The following is a 16592-nucleotide window of genomic DNA, read 5'->3' as shown; positions in this document are numbered from 1 at the left end:
TCTGTGGGAATTCCGATGAGGTTCCTGTCGTTGACATAAACTGCAACGATCGGAAATGTGGCTTCTTGATAAACACGCATAGGCATAATTTGTTGTTCATATAACCCTTACTTGTCAAATATTCACTCAGATGGTTTCAATCCGTAAAGTGACCTTCTCAATCTAATCGAAAGAGTGTTATATGGTTTAGAAATATTTGAACCAGTCAATGGAAGTCTTTTTGGAACTTTCATGTAGATTTCTGTATCTAAATCCCCATAAAGATACACGGTTACCACGTCCATAAGCTGCATATTCAGTTTTTTGAAAATTACCAAACTGATAAGGTAGCGGAACGTTATGACGTCCATTACGGGGGAAACGTCTCCTCGTAATCAATAACAGGGCGTTGAGAGAAGCCTTGCGCTACGAGGCATGCTTTGTATCGCATTATTTTATTCTTCTAATTATGCTTCCTTACGAAAACCCATTTATAGCCTATAGGTTTCACATGTGGTGGAGTAGAAGCTACGAGCCCAAACACCTTATGTTTTGCAAGTGAATTAAGTTCAACCTGGATTGCTTGTTTCCAGTTTGACCAATTTGTTCTATGTCGACATTTATCAATGGAACGTGGTTCAATTTCATCGATAAACATGATGTCAGTAGATACTGTGTACGCAAATGCATCGTCGATGATCATCTCATTTCGATTCCAAACCTCATCTAATACTGCGTAGTGGATTGAAATCTTACGATTCTTGGGAGGCCAAGTTGTCTTGTCTAAGACATCACCGTAATCTAGAATAACCTCATATGTCAGAACATATAGGTAAGTAATGGTCGGATTCAAACTAAGGTCACTAGTTTGTGCTGTTTTCCTCTTTTGAGGTTATAAATCCTTTAAACCAAGGATTCTACCACGCTTCAAGGTAGGAGCAGATGATTGGTTAGCCGTCAATGTACATGGTCGCGTGGAAGGTGCGGCCGCCCCACCCTAGGGGACGGTCCAACCTTCCAAGGCAATATTACTGTGTACTTTAGGTACGTCGATCCTTGTAGGTCCGTTTGCAGCAGGTATATGTGATATCCCCACCTTTTCTAGATTAGTAAACCATCTAGCATGCTTTGTGCAATGCTGTGAATTTCTAGAATATGATGCATTTCAATTTCAGACAGTAGTGCGGGGATCTAAATGAGATATAGTGGGAGCATAACACGACAATTTGTGGCGTTCTACAAAAACATTGGTGCTCTTATCTTTCCATACCGACGGGAATACTTTTTCATCAAAGTAACAATCTAAAAATGGTGCGGTAAAGAGATCTTCTATCAAGGGCTCTAAGTAGCGAATAGATGATGGCGAATCATAACCTACATAGATTCCCATTCTTCTCTGGGGACCTATTTTGGTATGTAGTGGCGACGTTATTGGCACATAAACTGTGCACCCAAACACACGTAAATGTGAGACTTCAGGCTCTTATCTAGTAACCAACTATAACGGTGAATGTGGTTGGGTAGCGGTGGGCCTTAGGCGGAACAACATAGTTAAGTGCAATATTGCATAGCCCAGACAGATATTGGCAGTTTGGTTCGCATGACCAAAGTCCGAGCCATCAATTGAAGGAACGTTATGAAAGCTTCTGCCATACCGTTTTAGGTGTAAACATAAGGTACATGATGTTCAACTTCAATCCCAACGGACATGCAATAATTGTCAAATGTCTGTGACATAAACTCTCCAACATTATCCAATTGAATCAACTTGATCGAATAATCAGGGTGGTGAGCCCTAGGCTTAACAATTTATGCTAAAAGTTTCGCAAATGTAGCATTGCGTTTGGACAATAAGCAGGCATGTGACCAACGCATCAATGCATCAACTAACACCATAAAGTATCTAAATTGTCCGCATGTTGGTTGGATAGGTCCACAAATATCCCCTTAAATCCTCTGAAGAAACTTAGGAGGGTTATGAATAATCTTTGTAATTAAGGGTTGAGTATTCAACTTCCCCCAAAAACAGGTTTTTCATATCCCTTCCGCGATGTCCCATATGGTCATGCCAAAATAGCAAAATGCTCTGGAACTCAGGCTCAGGGCCAGCCATATGGTAGTTCTCTATGCCGGGAATGGTTGTGATTTACAACTCAATCGGGGAGACGTTCCAGCTTCTTGTGAATACGTTTCTGGCCATATTCGTAAGAAGTGATACAAAGAAATTCAGAACCATTCTCTTTAGTGGTTTCAACATGATATTGATTATCTCGAATATCTCTAAAACTCAGCAACGTTGTTCCGGAACATGGAGAATAGAGGGCCTATTTAATGGTTAAGATAGTACCATTAAACAACATTATACAGGCATTTTCGTATCCTTTTATCAGGTTAGATGAGCCTGATAGGGTTGTTAGAGGTGCATTCTTAGGTACGAAGTTAGTAAAATAGTGTCGCTCATGCAATATGGTGTGCGTGGTAGCACTATCAGCTAGACAACTAATTTCCCTACTAGTCATACTAGAAATAAATTAATTGAATCGGTCACATGCACAAATATAATTCTATTTATTTAATTAATCAATTGAGAAAATAATATCCATAATTCAAAACAAACCATAAACCAAACAGATTATTCCAAAAACTTAGAAAAATTGTCCAAAAATTAAACCATAAACCTAAAAATAAGGGGTTCGGCCACTCCTAGTGGATTCGGCTACTAGGAGTAAAAACACCCAAAAACATGTCTAGAAGAATAAAACTTATTCGTCCATAGGAGTTGATGCCTCTTGAAAATTTGATATCTTCATAGATGTAGTAGCATCTTTGGGATGTTTCACATCGGTAAAGTTAGACTCATGACGGGAATGATATTTGGCAATAGCCTCGGGGGTAGCTCGGCATACGCATGACCAATGATCCTTTGATCCACAACGATAGCACATGTCCAATTCAGTGGAATCCGATCAAACGGTAGCTTTTCCCTTGTTCTTGAAGTTTGGGGCTTTAGAGGTAAGGGGTTGGCATTTCTGGGTCAAATTTCCTCCCTTGGGTGGGCCTTGGCTCTGTTGACCTTGGGCCTATAGGTGGGCTTGCCACCTATTGCCAGGACCACAATGATTCTTTCGTTGTTTGTAGCTGCTAGAATTGGTCACATGCGTTTCAGGCGAAATGTTCAAGCCAGTGGGTCGAGCTTGATGATTTCTCATCAAAAGCTAGTTCTGCTTTTCAGCGAAAAGTAAAACAAAGATCAAATTTGAAAATTTGGTGAACTTATGTGCCCTATATTGTTGCTGCAGGATAATATTGGTGGTATTGAAGGTCGAATAGGTATTATCCAAGAGATCATCGTATGTTAATTTCACTTTATAGAACTTAAGCAGTGATCGAATTCTACTAACTTCAGAGTTGTATTCATTCACATACTTAAAGTCTTAGAAGCGTAAATGCTGTCAGTCGTGTCTTGCTTCAAGCAAGTAAATGTCTTTTTGATGATCGAAATGATCGGCCAGAGCAAGCCAGATGGTGCGTGGGTCTTCCTTAGCGAGGTACTCGGTAGCAGTGCTTCATGGATGTGTCTTCAAATGAAGATCATTGCAGTAACTTTCTCAGCTTCATTAACGAGGTTGTCGTCAATAGGTTCTTCAATGGTGGCTCTAATACCTTTTGCAGTAAGATGAAGCTTCACATCTTGAACCCAGTTTAGATAGTTTCTTCCAGATACTTCCAGAGCGGTGAAATCCAGCTTGTTCAAGTTTAACATGTCCCTAAAACAAAGGGTACAACAAAACATGATTAGTCGTATGGAATCCATATACATATATCGTAGAACATTCGGGTTCTATAGACATTTAATGGTTTAATTAAACATGAAAAGTATAGGTTTCATGTGGTAAATTTTGAATGTAAACTTCGAGTTTCAAAGGTATTAAATATGAAAATACAGAACGCAATATGCTGATTTAAGTATAATGGATTTGAGTTGCTTGGGGAACTCAAGTGTGAGAGCTTTTGAGACTACCAAAAGGATGTAGCGGTTCAAAGTAGAAAAATAAATTATTGAATCATTAATGTCCAAAAGTGATATTCAAGTTAATAATTTTCGATTAATTATTAGATTAATGGACTGCTAGTCACTTTTAATTAATTCAATAGATCAGGACCAAATATGGTCGATTGTGGAAGCAAAAATAATGACAGACAGGTCATATTAGCTTCAATTGGCGATAAGCTAAGTGATAATTAAATTAGAATTGATTAGCATAAACCCAAGTACCCTAAAACATATTTGGGTATGATTTATAACACGGGGATGCCATAAATTGGCATTGGGTCGAAAAATATCGATGCCCAGCCAAAAATGGGCTGGATGCGGTGGGGGTTTAAGCCCTGCAGCAAGGATGCAGGTTGTTAGGCCTCGAGGAAGGTTGCGGGCCTTTGGGCTGTATGGTCTAAGGTTAGCCCAGCAATAGAAGTTGCTAGTTTAGGCCAAAATAGGGCGTGGTAGCGGGCTCAGCCAAAGGCTGGCTTGCGGGTTGGCACTTATGAACCCCAGCCGAAGCTGAGGTTGGGTTGTGGGCAAGGGCAGTGCAAGCCCAGCAGTTCTAAGGCTGCTGGCAGGTTGGGCCGAGGGTTGGCAAAGCCCAACAAGCAACGTAGGCTTGCTGCAAGCAGCCTTGGGGCATGGTTGGACCTAACAAGCAACATACTTACTGCAGGTTTGGGCCAAGAACTCGGGACAAAGCCTAGCAACTCAAAAGTTTCTGGTGTGGGCTGGAGGGGTTGCAGGCCCACAGTTACCCTTACCAGGCCGAGACTTGGTGTCCGTGTAGGTGTAGCAAAGCCCAATGAGCTGAGCTACTGCCATAGTCCAGACGTCGCAACGACGTTGTTCTGGTGGAGTAGGTACGGTGCTCGGCGGTGGTGCTAGCAGCAGCCATGCCACATAAATTCCCAGTTTTTTTTTCCAACTTTTCTAGGGTTTAAAGAACCCTAAATTGCTTCTAATTTATTTATATGCTTTGATTCACAAATTCCGCATAGCAAAACAATAATTGCATAATGCATGAAACATATATATATTGAGAAATATATGAAACATATACAATATATATATATATATATATATATATATATATATCGGAGGAAAATATAAATATAGGGATTCATGCATCATGGGGAATGTTTTCATGCTTCGTGGACGTTTCAAATATCTTACTTTATTTTAAGCATACCTGATGGACAGAAAACAAAGAAAAGCCTTTGAATTTTGTAGAAGAAAGCCTCCTCCTACGATCATTCAGTTCCTTAGCTTCTGGCAAGAGCGTGTTGATAACGTGTTATATGCCTAATTTACTGAACTATTCTAAGGGGGGAAAAAAGGAGGAGGATGACGACAATAAGAGACAGAAGAAAGAGATTTAATTGTGAGATGTGTATTGTATCACCTCATTGTGCTTTTATTTATAGTAGTAGGATAAGTTAAATCCCTACCCTAATAGGATTGCAACTCTAATATGATAATATCTAACTTAGGAAATATTCCAAGATATCCCTAGATACACTAGGATTTATACAATCATATTCCTATTCTAAATATGATTGCAACAGCTAGAATTTTTTTAATGAATTTTACATAAAAATTGATTTATTTTACATCTAAACAAAATGATATACTTTACATATAACAACTTGATATATTTAAGAATGGGTATATTTAAGATTAAAAAAATTGAAAAGTAACATGAATGGGTACATTTTAGATTAAAAATTGATTTTTTTATACAAAATAAATGAGTACAAACTTATTTTTAACACACCCTAACCCGGAATATCCACCTGGACTCTAATCGAGCTGTGTTGGTCGATACCAGGAAGGTGACGAAGAAAAAGTGAGTAATGTGGAAAATGTGATTAAATTAAAACCTAAAAGTGACTAAATGCAAGAGTGCGCATGTGAGCGGGTTTGAACTCATTTCACAAGTGATGTCAGAGCATAAGTAAAATACCGTAAAAGTAAAATAAGAATTATACCATCGGAATTAATCTCCAATATCAACATTTGCCAAGAATCCTCGTCGACACAAAAACTCTGCCACTAAATCCTAAAGGGGTGAAAAACAAGAGTGAGTTCCTAAAGTATGTTTTCTTCGCTCGTTTAGAAGTGGATTTGAACTGCTGGGCCTAAAATAAAACTTTGTAAAATCTTTTAAAAAATGAATTAACCCTCGCCATAAAACAAGTATAATTTCCAAATATGATACTACATATAGTATGAAAACACTTACCATAAATAGTAATATCCTAAGAGTGCAATCATTCACAGTATTTCGCATATAAAACATATATTCAGTACTCATCAACATATGTTAACACACGAGTTTCTGCAGAGATATTCTGACAAGAATATGACGGGGGTGTAATAATGATTTACGCTCTAGTACTACAATCATGTGAAGATTGACATTATGCGCATCACATACGAATCCTAATTGCCTATAGCAATCTAGGACATGATTGACACCTACGATGGATCCAAGGTGAGTGTATCGATCTGATGTGAACATACACGTGAAGACTGACTCTGACTTGAGGTGAGTGTAAACGCCAGTGTAAGCATGTATGATGAGCAGTAACATAAGCATGACCATGCAATGGTAATTCGATAATTCTAGTCAATATAATAATATTCATGGTCGTAAATATAATTAAGGCATCCTATAATAGTACGCATACTTGTGAGCACTACACCTGCCATCTATTTGTGCCATATCTTATAGCACTTCCACCCTTTCAAATCCCTTAGGGATGGTGGATTAAATCCCCTCCCTTCAAAACTCCTCCAACCCCTTACAATCCATTGGGCTCCGAGGAAGCCCAGTTACTCACCAGGCTAAAATTGACTGGCCTAGCCCTTAGGCCATGTGAGGTAAGGCCACAGTCACATCCCGGCCCGGGCCCCCACCACATCCCGCGCTCGACTCTGCAGTAGCACGATATTGTCCGCTTTAGGCCCCGACCACGCCTTCACGGTTTTGTTTCTGGGAACTCAAACGAGAACTTCCCAATGGGTCGCCCATCATGAGATTGCTCTTGCGTGAACTAGCTTAACTTCGGAGTTCCGATGAACTCCGAAGCTAGTGAGCTCCCAAAAGGCCTCATGCTAGTTAGAGATGGGAATATACATATAAAGGTTAGAGGATCCACTCTCCTAGGCGATATGGGATGTTACAATCCATCCATCTTAGGGGCCCGACGTTCTCGTCAGCACACTTTTGGCCAGGGATTGGTTCTGATACCAAATTGTCACATCTCGGCCTGGGCCCCCAACATATCCCGGGCTCGACTCTGCCGTAGCACGATATTATCCGTTTTGGGCCCCGACCACACCTTCACGATTTTGTTTCTAGGAACTCACACGAGAACTTCCCAGTGGGTCACCCATCATGGGATTGTTCTCGTGCGAACTCGCTTAACTTTAGAGTTCCGATGAACTCCGAAGCTAGTGAGCTCCCAAAAGGCCTCGCGCTAGGTAGAGATGGGAATATACATATAAAGGTTAGAGGATCCACTCCCCTGACGATGTAGGATGTTACAGCCACACAATCAAATTTTTTTTAAAATTAATAAAAAATGTGAAAAATTAATTAAAAATATAAAAGATTATAAAATTAGTTAAAAATACAAAAAATTATAAAAAAAATTTAATTAACAATAGACAAAATTATAATTTTTTCTTGTAAATACCTAATCATGTTCTTCTTACACCACATTTCAATATTCACAAATATTTTCTATTAATATTTTATTGCTATCCGAAATTAAAAATATTTTTTTTATTATTTATTATTTTATAAAAAAAGATAATAATAATATTTTAATACTAATAGCCAGGGCTATACACTTGGACAATTACTGTTCCCTAGGCAATTACTATTCACTTAGAGATTGAATTGCCTTTGCCCAAAGGGCAGGTTTTTTAAGGTGGGAGTGCTCTTAATAAAGGTAGGACACACCAACACATATGAGTTTCATCTCTATTTTTTTTAGAGTAAATTACACAAAACTACCTTAATTATAGATCGAACCACAATCTCATGCCTTATGTTTTAAACATTGCAATGCCATACCTCAACTTATGAATTTGTTGTAATATCAAACCTCCATCAAATTTTTCTATCAAATTAGCTGTTAAATAATGACGTGGCAGAAGCTGGGTCCATCCATTCCCAAAGCAAAATAAAAAAATTATTTTTTAATTTAATAATTAAAATTAATTAAAAATTCTCCAAAGCTCCCTTCAGTACCCTCCTCCAACCTCTTGCCGACTCCCCTCCCTAACACCTGCACCGTCCACCCACCCCACCCTTTCTCTCACGTCTCTCTCTCCCTTCTATTTTTCTTTTACATTGTTTCTCTCTTTGTCTCACGTCTCTCTCCCCCTTACGCTGACAAACTGATAGATCTTAAATCGGAAGTCAGTAATGGCAAGACAAATAGGATCTTAAATCGGAGGTCAGCGAAAGCAAGTCTGAGGTGTCGCCAGCCATCCCTCTGGTTCCATGTCGAATAAGAGTGGGAGAGAACGAGAGATAACAAGAGGAAGAAAATGAGAAAAAGAGAGAAAAGACGGACAGGGCTGCAATGGAGGTGGATGGTTTATGAGAACCGTTTGACCGACGAAATACCCAAGTCCTTTTCGATTTCTCGCCGTACCCGCTTTCGCTGGTGCAGAGCTGCAAGGGCACATCAAATGACCCGACCGGCTCTGATCTGAGGCGTATTTCTCGCAACACCAACTGAAGCTTTCTGAGGTTCCCTCCTCCCCATCAATGGCGGTGTATCAGCCGGTGTGGAGGAACTCGACAAGACGGCCAGAGTAGGAGGGCCAGTGGGCGCGGAGGGATCGGTACAGAGGAAGGAATAAGAGCGGAGAGAGTGAGGGAGTGAGGAAGAGAGTTTTAATTTAATTAATTTAATTATTAAATATAATTTTTTATTTTAGATGGGAAAAGAGTGGATCTCACTCGTGTCACGTCATTATTTAACAGTTAAATTAATAGAAAATTTAACAGAGATATAGCATTGCAATGAATTCATAAGTTGAGATATAACATTGCAATGTTTAAAATATGAGGTATAAGATTGTAGTTTGACCTATAATTGAGGTAGTTTTGTGTAATTTTTTTTTTTTTTTAGTATATCGATATTTTTACACTAAAAAGAAGGGGTCATACAATGGACAGTCTAATTTGGTATTGAATTCGCCATCTATGAGATTCGAACCTAAGATATCTCACTTCCAAGTGAAGATGAATATTATCAGATCATAGTACTGAGTGGTAAATCTCATTTCTATTAAGAAGATAATATAAATAATGGTACAAATAAATGGTAAGAATTATATTTTTGTTTGATATAACGATACACACTAAAGTGTGATGGAATAAAAGTCCATAAAAAACAGAGGGTTATTTCCGGCGTTTTCCTTAATTCAACACTTGGCAACCAAGTAATTCCACGTGTGTGCGCTAGACAATACGTCAAAAACCCATTCGGCAAGAATATAGCGACTCTCTCTCTGTCCTTCTCTACAAATATGAATCTCTCGGTCTCTCTTCCGACTCATGGCGTCAAAGCTTATGCATGCGGTTCAGTATGACAGCTATGGCGAAGGAACTTCTGGTTTAAAGGTTTTCTATTTTCTTTCTTCATCTCCTACATTTCTCCTTATATTATTCTGTAAATTTTCTTGGTCAAACATTTTGTAGATTTATCTCATATGTTTTTCCTTAAGAGGTCGCACTTGGTGCGATGGTAAGTGCCTTCGCCCATAAACGGTAGGTTTCGGGTTCGAGACTTGGGAGCAGCCTCTCCATAAATGGGGCTAAGGCTAGCCGACATTCACCTCTCCCATACCCTGCGTAAAGCGGGAGCCTTGTGCACTTGTGCACTGGGTACGACCTTTTTATCTCATATGTTTTTCCTTCTTTGATATTTGCTTCTGGAATTTATGTGTATTTTATTCATGTTAATTTGGTTTTTGCAGCATGCGGAGGTTCCGATCCCCTCTCCGAAGAAAGGAGAGGTTTTGTTGAAACTGGAAGCAGCTGCTCTAAACCCAGCTGATTGGAAAATTCAGAAAGGCATGTTTCGGCCCTTATTACCCCGAAAAATTCCTCACACACCTGGTAAATAATTCTGATGTTTTTGCTTGCAAGAATTTCACCACATACTATTTGTTACAGGTTACAATCAATCTGTGCTTGTGAGTTACTTTTTCTTACCAGAATTTCCCAGCAGTAATTCTGTGCTTGTGAGTTACTGAGTATTGACAGTCCAATTCATAGCACCTAAAAAAATGAATAAATTTTAAATGCTCTGTTTGTTGTTATAAAGTCAGATTAAGTTGACCGTATCGGTGGGAACTTTGGCCTTCTTTTGGTGTCTAGGATTGGGTTGTAATGGACAACTTACTGGATTCAATGTACGTCAATGAAAAATCAAGTGTTGTCCAAGTTGAACTGTTGAAGTTTAAAGGAGGATTAGTCATGGAGGAGACTTAATCTTACCATTTCTGTGGGATAGAAAGGATAACTTAATCGTCTATGACAAACCAATCATCTACCTTCAACTTAGACAACATTTGAAAGCCGGCATCCAATTTTTCATTCAACATTCATAGAGTCAAGTGTGTTATCTCATACAGTCCAATGCTTGACACAAAACAAGGCCTTTCTTTTTAGAATGATCGATCATCCTCTTTGTGAGCCTTCGATTCGAGTAGATTAGATAGTATATTGGAAGATGATTTTGTTGGTCTTACCAGTCATGTATTTGTAGAAGTTTGTTTGGTTTCACCAAAAGAACCCGCTTTCTAGTTGTTCCCCTCCTTTTACGACGTGTTTGTGCACTTAACATTACAGTGCAGTGCTTGTCATTAGTGGTTGGTATTTCCACTGAAGTGTAGTCTACTCGCTTTTCGATAAGTTTCCTGCTCCGGGCTACTTAAATTTTGAGGTACTTTGACAACATTCAACTGGTGTTATAAGCTGCAACAAGCCAACTGTTGTAACAAGGTACTGGGTGTGATTGGTTACTTCATCATTTTAAAACTAGGCGTGCCGAAGAGACGCTTTTTAAAAAGTGGATATTGAAAAGTAAGCATAATGGTTTACGGATCATATCGTGTTTTCAATGAAACTTCTCAGTTAAACTTTATCATATTCGTAATCATGGGAGATTTTTCCGTTGATTTTTTTTTATGATTTTTCTGATATTCCTACATTGAAGGGCGAGTTGTTTGGTGATGTAAGTTATCAATTTCTATGAGTTTTTAGATTGGTAGGTTTTTGTTGTTAACATTGTCTAATGATAATAATAGCTACGGATGTGGCTGGAGAGGTTGTAGAGGTTGGACAAGGCGTGCAAAAGTTCAAACCGGGGGACAAAGTTGTGGCATTTCTGATCCATGCTGTGAGTGTTCATCTTATTCCTTTGGTTACTTTTTCCCCGTCTTGAAGAGCTAATTGTGCATATAAGAAGCTTCCCGTTTAGAACTCATTGATTATATTTGTGCCTCAATTTTCGTTGTCATCTTACATATATGGATAGAATGGAGGTGGACTGGCTGAGTACGCTACAGCTAGTGAGAACTTAACAGTAGCCAGGCCACCTGAAGTATCAGCAGTTGAAGGTGCAGGCTTACCTGTTGCTGGCATTACAGCTCACCAAAGTCTCACGCAAGCTGCTGGGGTCAAGCTGGACGGAAGCGGCCAGCAAAAGAACATATTGATTACTGCTGCCTCTGGGGGCGTGGGTCAGTATGCCGTCCAACTAGCAAAGCTCGGTAACACGCATGTTACAGCCACTTGTGGAGCTCGTAACATTGAATTTGTCAAGAGCTTAGGGGCAGATGAGGTTCTTGACTACAAGTCCCCAGAAGGAGCAGCTCTGACAAGCCCATCTGGTCGGAAATATGATGCTGTGGTCCACTGCACAACCGGCATCCCCTGGTCAACTTTTGAGCCTAATTTGAGCGCCAATGGGAAGGTCATAGACATCACTCCTGGTCCAAGTGCTTTTGCTACTTTTGCTCTGAAGAAACTGACATTCTCGAAGAAGCAGCTGGTGCCACTGCTTATGAATGCCAAGGCGGAGAACTTGGAGTATCTTGTTAAGTTAGTGAAGGAAGGAAAGCTCAAGACAGTGATTGACTCGACGCACCCTCTTAGCAAGGCTGAAGATGCTTGGGCTAGGTGTGTAGATGGACACGCGACTGGAAAGATTATTGTCGAGGTTAAGTAAACAACATATAGGGTGATGCTATTCACACGCTCTTTATTTATTTATTTACATCATTCGATCATCTTCAATTCATTAGATCCGGCAGTCGGAAATTGAGTAAGATGTGTGAATGGTAAATAAAGAGGTGTGGTTATCACAATCCATGACATACAAGTCCTTAATGTTTTTATAGCGGTATGTAAACTTCATTTGTGCTGTATGATATCTCCCCTTGATGTGTGGGTGTTTGTTTTGTAAATGATAAGGTTTGGATTTAAATAATGTTCATTTTATTGTTAACTACGTTTTACAGTTGGCAATGTTAACTACGTTTTAGGTTGTGAGTTCTAAACTTTTGCTCCCTCATTGACCTACCCCTTGGGGTTGTTACCTGTCAATTTTATTATTATTTTGCTGGGTGTCAATTTTGTCCAAATAATAAATACTTACAAGATTTTGATTATCTATTTAAATTAATAATATGATAGATGTAAGATGAAATAGGCTAATCGAGTTACTCTTCCTTGGCGAGCTCTAACACTAAGGGCTAGTTTGGTATTGTTGCGTTTTTTGAAAAAAAAAATACTTATGTTGTGCTGTGAGAATAAATAGCTGTAAAATAAAGTTGTTAAATGTTTGATAAATTTTTTTTTTGTAAAAGTGCTTTTAACAAAAAAAATAATATTTAAATATTTGGTAAACTTTTATATAAAAATGTTGTAAACATGTTAAATGATTACAAAGACTATAACATTCAATGTGTTATAAAAATTATCAAAGAGAATAATGCAGCGATAAAAATTGTAATTTTGTATAGTATACAGGAGTATACTTATCATTTGAAATTTTCATTAAATAGATACTATTCACAATGCTTTGAATAAAAAAAAAAACTTTTTCAAGAAGCATAGTAGCATGGTAGACCATAGTTCTATTTTTTATTGTTATTGACAACAATTTTGAAAAAGAAACAATTTTCTTTTGTTTTACTAAACACATTTGATGTCTAAATTTTTTTAATTTTTTTTTAAAGCACCACACCCTCCAACCAACTCTAAATTTATTTTTATATAATGATATATTTACAAGTGAATAAAGTCAATAAACCAGAGAGTTATTTCCGTCGATTATCTTAGTTCAACACGTGGCAAACTGAAATAATTCCAAGTGTCGTTGTCAAAAACCCAATCCTAGGGATTTCGATCCTCTCCTGAGCTCAAGGTGAGGGTCTTCCTGATCAAGGATTGTAGGTCGTTAGATGAAAATCCAACGATTACAAATAAGGGATTTCTTTAAAATTATAATAATTATAACCGTTAGATTTTTATCTAACGGTCCACATACCTTGGATCCTCACCTTCGGCTCAGGAGAGGATCCAAATTCCATCCACAAGGATCTAGCAACTCGCCCTCTCTCACTCTCCCTCTTCTCTCTCTACAAATCTGAATCCTCCCTCGTCTGTCTCTGCCGATTCAGAAGGGTACGGCAACATGGCGTCAAAGCTTATGCATGCGGTACAGTACGACAGCTATGGCGGAGGCGCTTCTGCTTTAAAGGTTATCGCTTTTCTTTCTTCATCTCGTACGTTCCCCTTTTGTTATTCTGTAAATTTGTTTGGTCTAACATTTTGTACATCTATCTCATATGTTTTTCCTTCTTTGATATTTCCTTCTCGAATTTATGTGTATTTTATTCATGTAATTTGTTTTTTGCAGCATGTGGAGGCTCCGGTCCCCTCTCCCAAGAAGGGGGAGGTTTTGTTGAAACTGGAAGCAGCTGCTCTAAACCCAGTTGATTGGAAAATTCAGAAGGGCATGCTTCGGCCTTTTTTCCCCCGAAAATTTCCTCACATACCTGGTGAATGATTCTGCTTTCTTTGCTTGCAAGAATTTAACCAAATTCTTTTTCTTACAAGTTACAAGTTACAATCAATCTTGAACTTTCCCAGCAGTAATTATGTATGTGCTTGTGAGTTCCTGAGTAAATAATTTGACAGTCCAATCATAGCATCCAGAAAAATGAATAAGATTTTAAGTGATCTGTTTGTTATAAAGTCAGATTAACTTGTAGTGTTATAAACGAGAAGTTGATCGTATTGGTAGGAACTTTGGCCTTCGTTTGGTGTCTAGGATTGGGTTGGAATGGATAACTTACTAGGTTCAATGTACGTCAAAGAAAAAATGGATGCCAACTTTCATATGTTGTTTAAGTTGAAGTTAGAAGGAGGATTAGTCATGGAGGAAAATTAACTCTACCATTTTTGTGGGGATTGAAAGGATAACTTAATCCTCTATGACTAATCAATCTTCTACCTTCAACTTAGGCAACATGTGAAATCTGGCATCCGGTTTTTTGTTCTAAAATCCATTCAGTCAAGTGTGTTATCTCTTCCAGTCCAATGCTTGACACCAAACAAGGCCTCTGTTTTTAGAATGATTGATCGTCCTCTTTTTGTATTGGAAGATTTGGTTGGCCTTACCAGGCATAGATTTGTAGAAGTTTGTTTGGGCTAGGCCCCCTTTTTCACCAAAAGAACCCGCTGTTTCTAGTTTGTACCTGCTCCTTTTCAGACGTGTTTGTTCACTTCACATTACAGCGTAGTGCTTGTCATTAGTGTTTGGTAATGCCACTGATGTGTAGTCTACTCGCCTTTCAATAAGTTTGCTGCACCATGCTAGTTAAATTTTTGAGATACCTAGACAACATTCAACTGGTCTCATAAGCTGAAACATGCTAACTGTTGTACAAGGTACTGGGTGTGATTGGTTACTACATTATTGAAAAACTAGGCATGCCGAACAGACCCTTTTTAAAAAGTGAATATTGAAAAGTAAGCACAATGGTTTACGGATCATATCGTGTTTTCAATGAAACTTCTCATTTACACTTTATGCTATTTGTAATCTTGGGAGAATTTTCCGGTGCTTTTTTTTTTAATGATTTTTCTGGTGCTTGAATCAGTTGGATTCTGAAGTAAATTTGTGCTTTGATTTTTAAAATGGCATTCATCTATCCTACATTGAAAGGCGAGGTGTTTGATGGTTTAAGTTATCAATGTCATTCAGTTTGTAGACTGGTAGGTTTTTGTTTTTAACGTTGTCTAATGATATTAACAGTTACTGATGTGGCTGGAGAGGTTGTAGAGGTTGGACAAGGAGTGCAAAAGTTCAAACCGGGGGACAAAGTTGTGACATTTCTGAGCCATGCTGTGAGTGTTCATCTTATTCCTTTGGTTACTTTTTCCCCGTCTTGAAGAGCTAATTGTGCATATAAGAAGTTTCACATTTAGAACTCATTTATTATATGTGTGCCTCAATTTCATTGTCATCTTACGTATGGATAGAATGGAGGTGGACTGGCTGAGTACACTAAGGCTAGTGAGAACTTGATAGTGTCCAGGCCACCTGAAGTCTCAGCAGCTGAAGGTGCAGGCTTACCTGTTGCTGGCCTCACAGCTCACCAGTGTCTCACGGAATCTGCTGGGATCAAGCTGGACGGAAGCGGCCAGCAAAAGAACATATTGATTACTGCTGCCTCTGGGGGCGTGGGTCAGTATGCAGTCCAACTAGCAAAGCTCGGTAACACGCATGTTACAGCCACTTGTGGAGCTCGTAACATTGAATTTGTCCAGAGCTTAGGGGCAGATGAGGTTCTTGACTACAAGACCCCAGAAGGAGCAGCTCTGACTAGCCCATCTGGTCGGAAATATGATGTTGTGGTCCACTGCGCAACTGGCATCCCCTGGTCAACTTTTGAGCCTAATTTGAGCACCAACGGGAAGGTAATAGACATCACTCCCAGTCCAAGTGCCTTTGCTACTTTTGCTCTGAAGAAACTCACCTTCTCGAAGAAGCAGCTGGTGCCACTGTTTCTGAATGTCAAGGCTGAGAACTTGGAGTATCTTGTTAAGTTGGTGAAGGAAGGAAAGCTCAAGACGGTAATCGACTCGACGTATTCTCTGAGCAAGGCTGAAGATGCTTGGGCTAGGAGTATGGATGGACACGCGACTGGAAAGATTATTGTCGAGCCTTAAGTAGACAAGAGACAGGGTGGTTCTATTCACACGCCCTTTGTTAATTTCTGTCTTTTGATCACTTTCAATTCACTCGACTAGACAGTCGAAAATTGAGAGGGGTATGTGAAAAGTAAATAAAGGTGTGTGGATAGCACCACCCATGTATATACATCTTAGTGTTTCTTAAGTGGTATGTAAATTTCATGTGTGCTTTATTTTATCTCCCATTGATGTGTGGGTGTTTGTATTGTAAATGATAAGGTATGGATATAAATTAATGTTAATTTTATTGTTAAGTACATTTTATAGTAA

The 16592-nt window shown here is 38.9% G+C and overlaps 2 protein-coding genes across 2 annotated transcripts; both read left to right on the top strand.

Moving 5' to 3' along the window:
- Positions 1-9591: 9591 nt before the first annotated feature.
- Positions 9592-12616, top strand: LOC126622161 (chloroplast envelope quinone oxidoreductase homolog). Its single transcript, XM_050290826.1, has 4 exons — positions 9592-9671; positions 10028-10169; positions 11363-11454; positions 11593-12616. The coding sequence occupies exons 1-4, from the start codon at positions 9606-9608 to the stop codon at positions 12283-12285; spliced, it is 993 nt and encodes a 330-aa protein (XP_050146783.1). The 5' UTR covers positions 9592-9605; the 3' UTR covers positions 12286-12616.
- A 1038-nt stretch (positions 12617-13654) lies between these two features.
- LOC126622158 (chloroplast envelope quinone oxidoreductase homolog) lies at positions 13655-16592 on the top strand. The gene is made up of 4 exons (XM_050290824.1): positions 13655-13821; positions 13981-14122; positions 15382-15473; positions 15609-16592. The coding sequence occupies exons 1-4, from the start codon at positions 13756-13758 to the stop codon at positions 16296-16298; spliced, it is 990 nt and encodes a 329-aa protein (XP_050146781.1). The 5' UTR covers positions 13655-13755; the 3' UTR covers positions 16299-16592.

Source organism: Malus sylvestris, chromosome 5 (assembly GCF_916048215.2).
Source record: "Malus sylvestris chromosome 5, drMalSylv7.2, whole genome shotgun sequence".
NCBI classification, from domain to species: domain Eukaryota; kingdom Viridiplantae; phylum Streptophyta; class Magnoliopsida; order Rosales; family Rosaceae; genus Malus; species Malus sylvestris.
Note: the sequence above shows the minus strand (reverse complement) of the source record. Positions and strands in the feature narration are given on the sequence as shown.